We start from the raw sequence: 15248 nt of genomic DNA on the forward strand, positions 1-15248 counted from the left end.
GGGGGCAGGGCGTGCGCGCGTGAGAGAGGGAGGCTCAACCGCTCCGTGGGAGGCAGAGAATGAGGGAGCGCAAACATAGTACTGGTGTTGGCTTGGAGCCATGTTTGTGTCACTAACAGAAGTAGCCTTGTCCACCCCTCCCCCTCGCAGCCGCACCACCACCCCCACCCCCACCCTGCCATAACCCCCTTGCCTTGCACTAGCTCTCTCTCAGTTTGCTTGGAAACAAGAGTCAAGGGGCGACTGGCTGGATGCTTGGTAACAGAAAAGAGCTGCAGTACAGAGCAAAAATCAAAAAAAAAGAGGAAAGAGAGGGGAGAAAAGCCACTCAATAGCAGGGACTGTGCTTTGGGAATGTTGATGAGGCAGGGACCTTTTTTTCCCTGTTTGGTTCCTCCAAGCGAACCAACAAACAGCTCTGTGGATGTGTGGGCGATTTGTACTCAGCATGCCCGCAGAGAGACTGAGAGCAAGCTGCTTTGAAGATTAGGTGTTTGCATTATTTCACATCCACAAAAGGAAAAAAAATAAAGTGGGGTGGGCAGTTCTTCAGAACCAGCAGAACCTGATGGTGTGATAGTGATACATCTTAAAATTAAATGAGCTGTATGAGGTTTTCGATCAAAGGGAGGAAAACTCAGAGCGTATAAGATTTCCCTCGGACTGCACTGCAGAAAAGGAGCCAACTATTTTCCCAACTGGCAGGCTTGCGGAAAACAAAAAAAAGAAAAAGAAAGGAAAAAAGAAAAAGTGCTTTGTGTTTGAGGCATGTTGCTGCAGAACAGATATCTCTGTGCAACAAACTTCTGTCTGCGTACTCCTAAGAAAAAAAGAAAAAGACCCCCCCTCCCGAACAAAAACAAAGAAATCAAGGCCACCTAAGAACTGCCTGCCAACTACTATTCTTCTAGGCAATATTACGCAGCATGTGCGCTGGTAAAGCACGCATTAGTACCACCAACAACAACCATTTCCTGAGGCTGTCTGAGCATATCCAATTACATTTTAGGAGGCAAATATGTACAGTAATGACAGCAAGATGATTTTTTTTTAAATGACAGAAGATTCACTAAAGCTTTGAAAAACCAATAGCGCTTTGATGTTAATATGTGAACACATAGCTGCTCTGGCTTTGTAAATAAAAGGAAGAAAAAAAACCTATCCCATATGTTCTTACCTATTTTCTTTAACTCCACAATCCACAGCTTATTTGTTTTACAGAGAAGAGATTTACAAAACAGCACGTTAAACTGCTCCACTTACCGTCTTCAGTTTCCTGCCACACTATGCCTTCAAGATTGACACTGGTTCCAGGCTCACAGGGCCCCAAGCACTCCGGTTCGGTAGACAGGGCCACGTCTGATGTGTTCACCGCCACCGAGCGTGTGCGCACCATTATCTGCTCGCACGGTGAGGCAATCTCACTGTTGCCTACTGTGGCCAGGAGGTGGAGGGGGGGTGGAGCTGGCGTGGAGACAGGAGATTCCATCTGTGAAGGAAGAAGTGGAGGTTCAGAGAAATAGAAACACACTTCAGAACCACTCTATAAACAGATACGGGCCAGATGTTGAGTCTCAGGCCAGCGGATGCCACAATGAGAGGAAGTGAACAAAGCGCTGAATGCATCGAGGACATTCTGGTATTTCAGTGGACTTTAAAAGCTAGCTTCATTACAGAAAGCGTGATGCAGCAGTTAGCAATGCACTGCTGTGTTTTTCCTCGCTTCAGTGGTGATTAGCAGGCAGGGAAGGCAGAGGTGGAAATCTAAAAAGGACCGTATTTGTTATACGAGGTCGGCCAAACAATCCCTCCCCGAGCTTTCCTCCCTCGCACACTGCGAAGCGACGCTCGTGACACCAAATCAGCTCGCAGACTGATCACTCATTAATTTCCTCAATTAAAGAGCTAGTTGTGGCAAAGGAGTGGGCTGCTCGGGGTCAGTAATTGATTCCACCTGTTCTGACACTCTGTGACAGCAATGAAGAGACAGTGGGCCGACACGGAGAGGGAAAATGAAAAGGACAGCAAGGGAGGGAGCCGATGAGAACGACTGAGGGGAAGAGAGAACTGCAGGCTGAAAAATGTGTAGGTGGGAAAGAGGCACAGAGGAAGAGTGATGGTGATTTAAGGGCCGGAGTGACACCAGGCTTAGTGCTCTTTATTCAAGGCAGTCGACATTAAAGCGCTCCAAATCATTAGCACTGAACTGCAGGAGGAATGCCACGCCGCAGCCAGCACCGCACATTTATTAATTGGGCATAAACCACTCAGTGCTTGGGAATATGCTGCCAATGCTGGATCCAATTAGACTTAGAAGACAAAACAACAATTGACACGTTGGATTATAAGTCTGTACCCCCTTTAAATAATTGTTCTAATCTACTTACTGCTCCGAGCTGAAAACGATGTAGAGAACTACAACAAGTCGGTGCTGCAGATGGTGAAGTTACCGCTTACATCTTAGGGATGTCCGTCCACCATTTAATCTGAGAATGAAACAACTGAAGTGTTGGGAAACTAAACTCTACTAAAGGGACTAGCACAAAAGCTACATTTATCGTTTCCAGATGATGAATCCTACTTTAGTGTAATTTTTCAAACAAGTACCTGCAACAGTAATGACATGAGCCACATCGATGCTTTTTATCCAGTTACATTTGCTGCTGATATTACCACGCAAATGTTGCATTTGTTCAAATCAAATATTACCGTGCTAAACAGTGTTCACCACGGTAAACAATATGATGCCTTCTCAACACTGGCATTGATCAAGCTCAGAATGCTGTTCAAAGCACCACTTTACTTAGGTAGAGCTTTTCACAGCCAGCAATGCTTCATGAAATGAGGGGGTTACATCCAAAACCACCATGATGCTCAATTACTGCAAATGTCAGTATGTTTTTCTGCTTTTTTGCATTTTGGGCTATCACAGCTGAACTGCTTTTATAACTTGCCTCATGAAAAACACTGAAAAATCTGTGCCAAACATGAATTAAAACCATTAGCATTTTCATTTCCCCATGTCTCTGTGTCTTTAAGAGGGACTTTTAAAATATAAACTAGGGCTGGACAATTAATGGAAAATGAACCAACATTCAGAGCCTCTAATTGATGTAATCTTGCTGGCTTTGTTTTTAAACTCTATTAATATTCGCCCCATTATATACTATCCCCTTTAAAACATACTACAAAGTGTGTTGTCACGTGACTCTTTCCCATTCAGTCCGCGACACGGAAACATCATTGAGTGAAAGTCAAACATCGAGCCAGTTGGAACAACTCCAGCCGTTTGTGCAAAATAAAAAAAGCTGTGTCTGTTGTTTGGATACATTTTTGGCATCAATAAAGACAACATTAAACACAAAGAAGAAAGCAGAAAGCTGAGCTAAAAATTGCTTTAGTGACCGAAGGTAATACCACCACCTGGAGTGCATCATATTAGCAAAAAAATATCCTAGCATTTGTAGTTGAGTATACAGTACAAACATAGTGAAGTATGAGGACTATGATGCGTGTGTAACAATAACTGTTTGTTAATTGAAATCGAGGTAAAACATTCTATTAATCGTGATTTTGATTTGAGGACATATCGCCCAGCCCTAATGCACACTATGAATTATTCTGTGTGAAGTGCATCAATCACAGAATAAAGACTCGCACTCTGTTGTGAATCGAGTGCTTTAAAAACCAAACATTAGTCTTCAATGAAATCTAATATTAGCTCAAGACATGTCATCATAGAAGCTTTATATTTCATGGTTTAGTGAAATCAGCGTGGATAGTCCATTTCTCCCAGTGCTCAGAGGAAGAGCAAATTAATGAGTGCAGAGAGCGACAGACTCTCAGGGCTAACGACATAGTAATCACTGTGTGTCAGTTTCTGATGCATGATGTGGCCAAGCTGCAGTCCAACTGAGACAATGAGACAGGACAGGTAATCACCCAAGCTGTCACCGCACGCTGTTCTCAGGCCTTATGGAGACGCACAGGGCTGCAGACAAGACCACACAATAAACCCTCCCTCAGAGTGACAGCAAACGGTGAAAGGTGATAAACAGGTTCATGCACGGCCTGCTTTAAATGGACTCAACTCTCAAACTGCTCCTAAACTGTGTCCACAATTTAGGAGCTGACATCTTGGATACATTTCTGGCCAAAGCTAGTCGACCACATTATTGTCTGGCAATAACCTGCTTATCGCAATGAAACTACTATGAGGTCCACACAATCAAAACCTGCAGTAAAAATGACTGATAAAACAGTTCGTGGGACATGTGCTTTAATCAGCCACTTCATTATTATTTACTCATACAGACTGACCCACCTTTGCTATATTGCATACAAGTCCTGCAAACCATTATTCTGAGTTAGCTGGGTAATCACTTGGAATACAAATGTCCAATTAATTCTTTTCAATTTAACAAGTAATAATGATTGTGGCCTTCTTCTCTTCATATTTTTCTACATATTTGAAAACAACATTATTTTAGCTAAAACGACGTGCATTTGTGCATGTGTTGAGTTATAGGAGGCTAATGAAAGGCTCTAGTAATGAATTATGTAAAATGCAGGTTGAGTGTCACAGTAGAGTGGGGTTCAAGGATTCCCCTGGTTTCTAGGAGTATCAGAAGCCTTTTAATCATTGTACCTCTCTAATTATTTGTATGAAGAACACTGACTGCTGGTGATTCCCAGAACAATTATAATTTCCATTAATGAACTTGAATTCCACAGTCTCGTGCTATATTTTCAGATTAAGTAAAACCTTGCTGAGATGAGTTTTGGCTTCATTTTTTTCTGTTACCAAGCAGGGGGAGGGAAAGTATTTCATTTCAACTGTCAGAAACATACAGCAGGTGATGAGCCAGTCCGTAATGCAACTATATAATAAAATAAACATTTACTAGGTAACTGAATTTTTTAAAAACCAAAAAAAGCAGAATCACAGTGGAAACTGGAGCAGTTTTGAAAGTGCATGAATATAATTCTCCACTTCCAGGTTCTGTCTATGGATGAGTGAACAAAAGTACTTTCTCTCTGAGGCTGGAGAATGCAAAACCACACACTGAAATGCCCTGTGTCCAGCCTTTTAAAAAAAACCCACATGCAACCGAACTACATAACTTGCCAGATTACAAGGCTCTACCCGACTCTCAGCCAATGCTAAATTCTATGATTTCTTCCCTCCTTGCTAGACTTCACAGAAGGATTTGGAAATCTCCCCTAAAAAAAACCACAACGCTCAAGTGTCACGCAAACCTTTTCTTAACTCAAACCTTGTGCCAGCTCTACAAGAAAGCCAAAACTGGCAATAATAATGTTTAACTCGCTGGCAAAAATCCCCAAAATCCTGGACTGCTCTTGTGCATATTTCAAGAGTGCTGACTTAAGGGGAACTCTGCCTGGATTTCCAGTGTTCACACAATAAATCAGCTGTGGCAGATGGATGCTTGCTGCACTTTTAACTGGACACATTTAACTTCAGCTTTAACTTGTTTATTAGAGTTGGGATTAAAAAAACTGAGCACTGAGCTTGGGCGGCGATTATTAAAAGGATTATACTGCAGTATTATAGTGACTAAGTTGTCTTGGCTATAATCGGTGATGAGGCACACACACAGTTGACTATGATAACTGTAGACACTTGAGTGCAAGTAAAACAGCTACAACCCCCGACTGTGAGATCCTTTAAAATGCCCCAGTGACAGTAACGTTAAAGTTGCTACAAGGACAGCCTGTATTTTCATTTTAACTTATGATCACTGACAGCAACCAGTGAGAAAGGATCTGATCAGCTCCGGTGGGAGATGCGGGCCGATGGGTAACTTTCTCTTTTAACATTTCCTTTAAAAGGTCAATAAAGCTGTCATGTTGCAGCTGCTGTCATTAACATGCTTTTTTTCCCCCATTCTGTTAGGCAGTTTGCTAAAATGAGGGTCACAGACACTGCTGATGCACACGGGAATGAATAAATGGCAGCAGATCGTAACGGCGGACCAAGCTAAATATGAAATACAGTCAGCTGGGAGAAGACGTAGGAAGGATTTTACAGATTGCAGGCTGTTGTGTATAAAAAAAGACATCTTCAAATGCATACACTTTAGCTAATTGTCAATATACTCAATCAATATAAGCCTAGATACCTTTGATACCATGTACTTGCACTATCCTACTACTGTATATTACTGTATACTACTATTCTTATTGTATATATTATATATCTTATTTATCTGTTCCTCTGTCTCTCCTGCTGCTTTGAGCATGTACACGACAAAAGAATTTCCCTCGGGATAAATAAAGTTATTCTTATTCTTAGACAAATGTCTCTTTTTACAAACAAAACCATCTGTTAATGTTTTTTGCCATTACTGTCCCACTTGTACAAGCAGGTCACAGAGAATCATGTGTGCAACAACAGTTCAATGTGCTTGACAGCTAAATCACAGAATTTACTTTGTTGGTGATTTTTCTTCCTAAGTGTCTGCGAGAAAACACAAGCAGCGTAACCCTTGTTAGAAGTAGGGTCAGGCGAGATTGTGAATACTGAATCATGTGGACTGATGGCAGGAGTGGGTTATCGTATCCCTCTTTAAAAAAACAAAACAAAAAACCCTAAAACAAACAGAGCTTTATGAGTAGGTACTGCACACAACAAAAGAAAGAGGAAAGAAATGCAAGCAGATTGTGTTAGTGGGAGGTTGATTAACATTTAACTATCAAGACAGAAATGTAGATGATTTTTTTTTTAAATGTATTACATAATTCTTAGAAATAAGCAGTAAACATACAGTCAGCTGACATATCTTGTTAGTAATTAACTGTTTTTACACAAATCAGCAACCTGAAATCATTAGTAGAATTTAAAAGTTTTTAAAAAAGGAAGTGGTCAATTTTATTACCACGTACTGTAGTTATTTAGGAAAAATTCACTTATGTTCAGTATATTACAGTAGATAGTATGTCAGCTAGCTTAACCATGACTTAGTGAAGTAGATATTACTTTCTGTTCATGCTGGAAGAGGGAAACAAACTCCCTAGTGTCTCTCATTCTCTGTCCTAACATTAGCAGCAGTGCTTCAGAAGAAGTGAAAGCCGCACTGCTGCAATTTTGTTTATGCCAGCTGGCCTGGGTTACACCAACCCAAGGAGACCGCTGTGCGAAAAGTGAAGGCGGGAGAAAAATATTGATATGGTAATACACAGCATCACCTCCTCTTGTGATACCTGATTGGTACACTGGTGACAAATCTCATTATTTTATTAATGGTCAAGGGACCCCCGCAGCCCACCTCCTCAACTTTACCAATCAGAATCACCACTTTATGACTCTTTGTAGTGATATTTTTATCAAATGAATGAGGGCAAAGTCAAATTAAGTTAACTGACCTGGAGTGGGAAATTGGCGAACCACACAGACAGCGGGGGAGAGCAGAGAAGAGCAGAGAGCTAATTAATTTAAATGACACGTTATTAAAATTGAGAATAATGATAATACACAAACGCTGACATCTCGAAGCACAGACTAAATACACAAGACCTTCTTTTTGCCTTTTGGGACTCCCCCCCCTCTTCTTCACTTCCAGCAGATATCATGATGTATCCTAGCAACATATTGAGTTTTGAAGAACTGGTGTATCATGATAGCATCATTGCTGGGGTATCATTTTAGAAACTTGAATTATTCTCTGAAAGTGGAAAGTAGTAAGCGAGATAACCTGTGCATAGTTACAAATGCTGTTGGTGAATACGTTGAGACCTAAAGCCACCAACAGTGTCGAGACTGATGTATATAACCCCCAAGAAATTCCAGCCTACTAAAGCAGGAGAAATAAAACATCATTTTCGACATCAAAAGAAAGGGAGAAAAAAAATCTGTCTTGAAAGAAGAAAATGTAATTCTTTCTGACAAGGAACCATTAAGTAAAAAAAAGGAGTCTTTGCTGACTTCTCAGCTTGGCGAAGTTAAGTGAGCCGGCTTCAACTATGTAATTCTTTTTGACTCCAGGGGCAAAGCCTGTCAACATCTTTGGTGAGTTACTGAGGTCGAAGGCCAGTCGAGATTACGCTCCTCCACTGGGACATGTAATCTGCGCAGCATTGTCGAATCCACATAATGAATTTAAGAACAGCAGCATTTAAATTCTAACCAATCGAGACGACGGGAATACGAAGTCTAATGATCAGCATACCGTCGCTGGGCGGCTTTTAGAGAGCGAGTTGCTTTACTGAGATCATTGAAGTAACATGGCTATCAGCATTAAGCCACAATTGAAAACAAATGCTCAAGCCTCATCTAATTAGATTACTAAATTGTTCAAAAACAGCCAGGGGACACACATACCAAAAAAAAAAAAAAAAGAGACATAAAATGACTGGATTCCCTTTCAAGTCTCGAAGGCCTATCCAATTGTTTTCAAACACTGCACACTGGACTAATTCCTTTTCTAAAACCACACTGTCATTCTCTTTGAAGCTCAGATGAATCGCAGAAACTGAGAGAGAAAACACAAACAGGAACACCTGACATCTATTGTAGACCACCAGCTGGCAAAAGCCACTCAGTTTCTAGGCAACTCTTCTCAGTTTTAGCTGCTAATTGCGCTTTCAGGAAAGACTAACCACACATAAATAATACAGAGAGGAAACAAAGCTGCGATGAAGTCGGTCACCCGTGACCTACAAGCTCTTTGGCGCTATAATGAGTGAGCCAGGAACGCAGTCTAAACAGTTATTGTCTGACAAAGATGCCATTTGCCATATGACTCCTTAACATTACAGCCCTGCACCTTGCACAGAAGTGACATCATTTTTTTAAATATACGGCACACTAGAGGAATGAAGCTGGACTTCATTCGTTTTCACCTTAGAAGCCTAAAAAAGAAAACCGACTCCTTTTTCAAAACATTTTATTTGTAAACATCTCCAAGAAAATGTGATTCGAGGTCCGATCCAAGCAAGCCCAGATTTAACACTTAATATTACAGCTCGTTTTTTATGATGCAACGCTTCCACATTTGGGAACTGTTAAAGACGAGTCATAAACATGAAAAATGTCTTTAAAGGCAACAGCTTCATATGCAGCACTGAGTCGACTTTCATCTCAAAGCCCTTGTCCACAGCTGTGAAATACAGCTCAGCTATTAGAACGACATGTAATGCTTTCGCATTTGTGTAAATTTCAGTGGTAATCAAATTTAACATCTTTTCAGTGTGACAAATTATAGCTGTATGCTGCAAATCAGAGCTACTATTTTACCAAGGCCTTTGATTATACTGAAACAAAAAGGCATGCAAAGCTTTGTCAGAGAGAAACCTCTCGTGAGAGCATGAGAGGCTTACCTGTGGAGACATCTGCACTCACTGATGAAAGGACAACATACATTAGTCAGGAGACTGCTCCCACTGCTACCAGCTACATGACGGGAAGTAAAAGTGATATAAAAAGACAGAAGGCACATAGGGACCGCAGGGTAGAGGACTGAGCCAGGATAAGTAGAGCTTACCAATTTGCTCACTTATGAAGCAGTGGCCTAATTTGTTCAGAAAAGCAAAGTCACACAGAGGAAAGACTCTTATCCATTTAACACTGTGATCGCACCACGAAGGCAAAATCAGGATTACATTTGAAGAAAAAAGAAACATGTATTGTAGCAAAATGTGAACATGAATGTCACAAGAACTGATACTTAAGTACTAAAAGAGGAAATTCTTCCAATTAAGCAAAAATTCTAAAAGAGTGACGTCTAAATTTGTTTTATGACTCAAGTTCACACTAACAACATCCAAAGTATTATCCTTCTTACATTATCCTGAATTGCATGCTATTATTTTGTTTGAGCTTGGCTGGCACTGCCACTGTTGCAAAATCACCTTCGTTCCATAGGCTAAAGTGTTTGCAATGGCCAGCATTAAATACTTACACGTAAGTCATGTAACTCTAATGTTAGTAGGCTACTCAGCAACCATCTTAACATTTCAGTCTGTGACTTGTTAGCAAAATATGAGTTTAACATTTTACATTTCATCATTTGCCACCATACCAGTGGTGTTGTTTTTTTATTGTTTAGTTTTACTAGCAAAGTCATTTGAGAGTTTAACTCATTCATTAGTCCATCATCTTAACCATTTATCCAATTCAGGTTTGCAGGCCCGGCTGCTATTGGTTAAGAGGCGGGGTACATTCTGGCCAAGTCAGAATTTAACGAGCTAAGTTGCAAAGCACAGTTGCCGAATAAAACCACAGGGTTGTGGCTCCTTACTTCTTTAGTAAAAGCTTGTACAATCTTGAAGCCCATATTATGTTTACTAGCCAAATGCAGCTAGGTCAGTCCACCCTTAAACTAACCAGCTTATTAAACATCTGATTGTCTAAACAGGCAGAAAATATAAAAATATAATAAATATAACATATATAATAAAATAACTGATCTGTTGATCATGTGGTCTAAATATGTCGAGTCTACATTAAAGCCTTGGGTCATGCTTTGGACAACAACTTAGGATAACAAGCGGAAATTAAAATGAGGAGCCACCTTTCAAGGATCTAACGATTGTTCAACTGCACTGTAATGAGGACACAATCTTTTTGTCTGAACTGTTACATCCCTGTGGGGGAATCATTTGTACCCATTTAGTTCAGAGATTTCTCAGGCGGGCCAGATGCTTAGTTGATTGAATGGCTAACATCCTCTTGTCTTGGTTCAGCTTGACCTTGTCAACCTAATTCCTTCGTCTCTTCTCTGGTTCAGCTAGCTGCATTGAGCCTAGGTCTGGTATTGTTTGTTAGAGGATGGGGTGGGGGTTGGGTTATGTGCATAAGTGGGGCGAGTTGTTGGGTATGAGGAATGAAAGCCCTCATGTAGAGGCAGGGCAACCTGAATATCCCTTTATGTTTACTACAGCCAAATGTTTTGAATGCCTATGGCCGGGTATAATGCAACTATTGTCCACTATACAACAAAAATCTCCAAAGAACTATTCTCTTTGTTAGGCTGGGTGTTTTATAAGATCATTTGTGGTTTCTACATCAGTCATTTGTGGCTAGATTATGAGCAACACTTAATAACTCAACTTATTGAGGATATTAAATATGAAGGGTGTTGTATCCTCTACAAAGTGGAAAGCTCCTTGAGGCAAATAAGTGATATGTGATATTAGGCTATCCTAGTAAATGGAAGTTGTTTTAAGCTCTCTGTAGTGCCGCATACTGTGCCAGCATGGATTCCAACAACCGTTTTATTCTTTGATCCACCTGTTATTTCCCGTTTCTGTTAACAGTTGATTAAATGAGTAACTCTACTGCTATTCATTTCTGTTCCAACACTGTAAATATGTGGGCAGATTAAAACTATCATCTCTTTTTCCTTTTTCTCTTTTCCCATCCCCCTCATTCTGACCATAGGTCAATTGACAACAACAGTATCTATTACAAAAATAAGCCACATTCTTGTCAAGGTCACTCACTTGCGCCCGACAGCGAGAGAAGCTGTGCTGGGAGCAGAAATCCAGATAAGCTAAGCTGAGCCTACGAGGATTTCTCTCTCACCAACCCTCTCCATAGTCATAAATCTTATCTCACAGCAAAGGGAAACCTGACAACAAACTGAGAGGCTGTCATCAACAGCTCAGCCACCGAGATTCCCACCCAAATACCAATGAGTCAGCCTTTGGCCAAACACAAGCTTGTGAGATCAGCCCAGAAAGGGGAAAAAAAAGAAAAAAAGAAAGAGAAGCTAGCAACCTGTGCAGTGTACTTGTAATATAATGTTTACAACTCAGCACAATGTTGAAAGCTGTGACCAAAACTCTAGCTTTGGGTACTTACTATCCTGCTTTCAAATGCTCAAATGCAGCATGCATTAGGCTGAGCAAAAATAAATGCTCCTAGACATACAATCCAGCTAAGTAGCAAAAGGCATACTACTGGTTCCACATATTATACAAGGAAAACAAGTTGTTATTCAGGCTGTGAGATTTCCCCAGAGCCCCTAACCTCAAACTATTTATAGATGTTCTGTTAGTCTCTGTTTCCCTTGTGTTGATGCTTTGCTGTGGGTGGTGCCTTCTCCAAACACTAGAAAGACAATCCTAAGCCACACATCAATAACTACACTTTACAGTTATAAAAAGAGAGAAGAAAAACAATAGGGGATATGCTAAATTGCTTTCCATTATCTTGTGCTACTTAGACTGACAAACAAAAACAATTGAAGATTACACTTGGTACACCGCAGACCTGTCATAAAGAAAGTTACAATACGAGGTGATACATTAGGTTGAATTTTGCAATATTCTACACAAATACTCAAGGTAGCTACACAGCAGTCAGTAGAGAACCTTTGGGAGCTTATCAACAGGCTCCTAAAATCCATTGGCTATCTAAAAAAAAAAAATACAGTGCCTTAATACACCTTTGGGATAGAGAGCTCAGCTAAAAAAGTAGATAATAAAGGTGTAAAGGTCAAGGGCATACTGTAGGAGTAGAAAGAATCTGTACACCAGAAGGAGTGTTTTGTGCTCTGCTCGGCAAAGAGTGCTCAAACTGCACTCGTGCTGCTACTTTAAGAAGGGCTTGCTACTCTGATTGACCTCTACTGCTTGCTGCCCCATTGAACCATGTCTATCTTAATGGACGATGATGTGCACTGTAACCGAGTGCCAATAGTTCCTGCACCACAGCCTCAGAACCCTATAGACTTCTGCACCTTAATACACCTTAGGGACAATGACTGTTATAGCTCGCATCACACAACATTTCGGCACTGGGGAGAGGGGGAAATTGCTGAAAATGCAGGCGAGTGGAAGGGCATAGCAGGGGAGGTTACCCTGACTGTTTATTATCACAGCACGTATGTGAGTTGTTTTGATATTTATCGTTTGGAAAAGCCTTTGGTATTATCAAGAGAGTTAAGTGAGAAACCTTTTCAGGAATTAAACACCAAATGAAATCTTCTTTAGCAAATCATTCAGAAAGCTGTGTGAAAAGGTTTAAAGCTACTCAGTAGATGCCCTATAACATTACAACAAAAGCAGACTGACCTCCATGTTTCTAAGACACTTAACAACATGTGGCAATGTGTCAGCACAATACAGTAAAGCTTTTGCACTGCGGTTGCTTGTAGGGAATCTCTAAACAAATTATATCTCTGTGCCCTTCAGATCATTAAAAGCACTAATAAAGTCAGTCCCTGGTGATGGCCAGAGAGCACGAGTAAAGTGAAACCCACTATATCGCACCAAATCTCCCCTCTCGGCCAGCCGCTTAGCAGAGGTCTGCTACTCTCAGCCATCAGAGTTTGATGACCTTGTTAGTTTGAGTGCCTAATCTGCTAATGCCCTGATAAAAATAAACAGTCAGTGCAATCATTGTAGTCCTCCCCTCCACCCTCCCTCCGCCCTGTCTGCAGCTGCTGTCCATAAACACAGATGATACCTCCATCTTTATTTATCCTGAGGACTTGCTCTCATACTGACAGTCTTAAGAGGCGGAGGCGTGAGTTAAATACCTTTTAACACAGTGTGACTTATGTACTCCATGTATCTGTGTACGTTCCTTCCTGTTAATCTGGTAGCACCTGAACGCGTTGGCTTCAACCTACAAATAACCACCCTTGTCACTTTTCTGGAAAAGTTGCTACGGTAACTTTACATACAGATTTATGCATCACTTTCAACATGTAGTCTGAACTGCATGAAGCATGGCTAAGATACGGCTGCGCACGTCTCTTTACAAGTTGCTCAACTTACTAGAAGATGATTGTTTTGAAGAACTGCAAGGATATTCTAAAGATAAAGAAGGCACCACTCTCCAGTTAATTCTGACTAAAGCTGAACTTAATAGATAAAGTCTGGGATGTGATGCACCCTGTGTCGGAAAAGGGTTTGGGTTCTAATCTAAATGAGTAATTTAATAAAAATCAGAAAACTTTACTTTTTCCTACATATGTCAGCCAAAGGACACCAGGCAAAGTGCTATTTTTTATGCTATATTTGGCCTTTATAAGCTTTTCAAGTATTTCTAATGTAGTTTGAATCTTTGATGCTTAATATTTCATGGTCAACACCAGAGAGATGAGATCGAAATTAATAATTAAACAAAAGTACATATTTAAAATTCTTCAAAAAAACCTCCACTGACGAGTCACTGATGGTTTTTCCATGCTTACTTTGGACCTCATCAAAGAACAGTAAAACTCTGCAGCCAACAACTGTAGAACTAATACACTGTATATACACTGGTCTGCAAAATGACATGGATACACTGAGGTAACAGATTTGGAATTCATCTAAATTAGACCATGAAACACTCCAGCTCATGTAGTCTAATGGTCATGCACAGCTTGTACAGTCACTCAATTCAGGCATTATATTTTTGGATATATTAAAAGCCACATTCAGCACAAAACAAACTCCCAGGACTTTCACAAAAATATTTTTTAGCTACTAAAAAAAAGAACAACATTAATTGTGAAAGACAACAAAAATAACTGGATTTAACATCAAAATCTCTCACTCTTCAAGGATACATGAGGCTAATGGACAGGACTGAATGTAATTAGACTTCCAGATGGACAGAGATGCCCCATTTACAAAACATAATTGAATGTGCGAGTCAAGGACTATACAACTCCCCAGCCTCCACAACAATCAGAAGCTCATTTCCATATTAACTTTACCTTTATTGATCCGATCACACATTCTCTTTTCTTGCTACCACACCAACAAACTTAAACCTTTTAAGGACCTTTTAAGATTGTGCAGTGTAGAAGAAATGCACTTAGAATTGTTTAACTGTCGTACAAATTGTGCTTATTTAGACAGCTGTCCATTTGGTGCCATGGAAAAATATGGAGTAGAATAATAATACATTTTTAACACAAGAAGCCCTGAATGGCTCACGAACTCTGTGTCTCAATAAAGCACCATAAGATAAATGGAGAAACCAGCTAAATGTCTTTCTGGCTTGATTTATGGCATCCTAATATGCAACAAGGAGGACTACAGATGAGGTCAAAAAATACCCCATGTATAAAGAGATTTTACATTTAATCATTGTTTTATTAGAAGTGAAACAACTGACACTGAAAACAACATTAATTATAAAAAAGGATCACCCACACAGATGGATCATCGCCTAAATCTGTAGCTTGATTAGCTTTCTAATAACTTGCAGCTCATTAACAAAGCTGTCATAAGACTGTTTTTCCCCCCAGCAGGCTGGTGTTTTCAGTTTTAAAAACTTACTGTAC

At 40.3% G+C, this 15248-nt stretch overlaps 1 protein-coding gene across 5 annotated transcripts in view; it reads right to left on the bottom strand.

Annotated features, from left to right (window-relative positions):
* LOC134626395 (zinc finger protein 609-like) overlaps nucleotides 1-15248 on the bottom strand; it is a 77476-nt gene that overhangs the window by 21298 nt on the left and 40930 nt on the right. For all 5 annotated transcript variants that reach the window (XM_063472211.1, XM_063472201.1, XM_063472183.1 and 2 more), the window contains one exon: nucleotides 1264-1489. In XM_063472211.1, coding sequence (XP_063328281.1) covers nucleotides 1264-1489 — 226 coding nt within the window. The remainder of the gene's footprint in view (nucleotides 1-1263; nucleotides 1490-15248) is intronic.

The sequence above is a fragment of the Pelmatolapia mariae genome, linkage group LG1 (genome assembly GCF_036321145.2).
Source record: "Pelmatolapia mariae isolate MD_Pm_ZW linkage group LG1, Pm_UMD_F_2, whole genome shotgun sequence".
NCBI classification, from domain to species: Eukaryota; Metazoa; Chordata; class Actinopteri; order Cichliformes; family Cichlidae; genus Pelmatolapia; species Pelmatolapia mariae.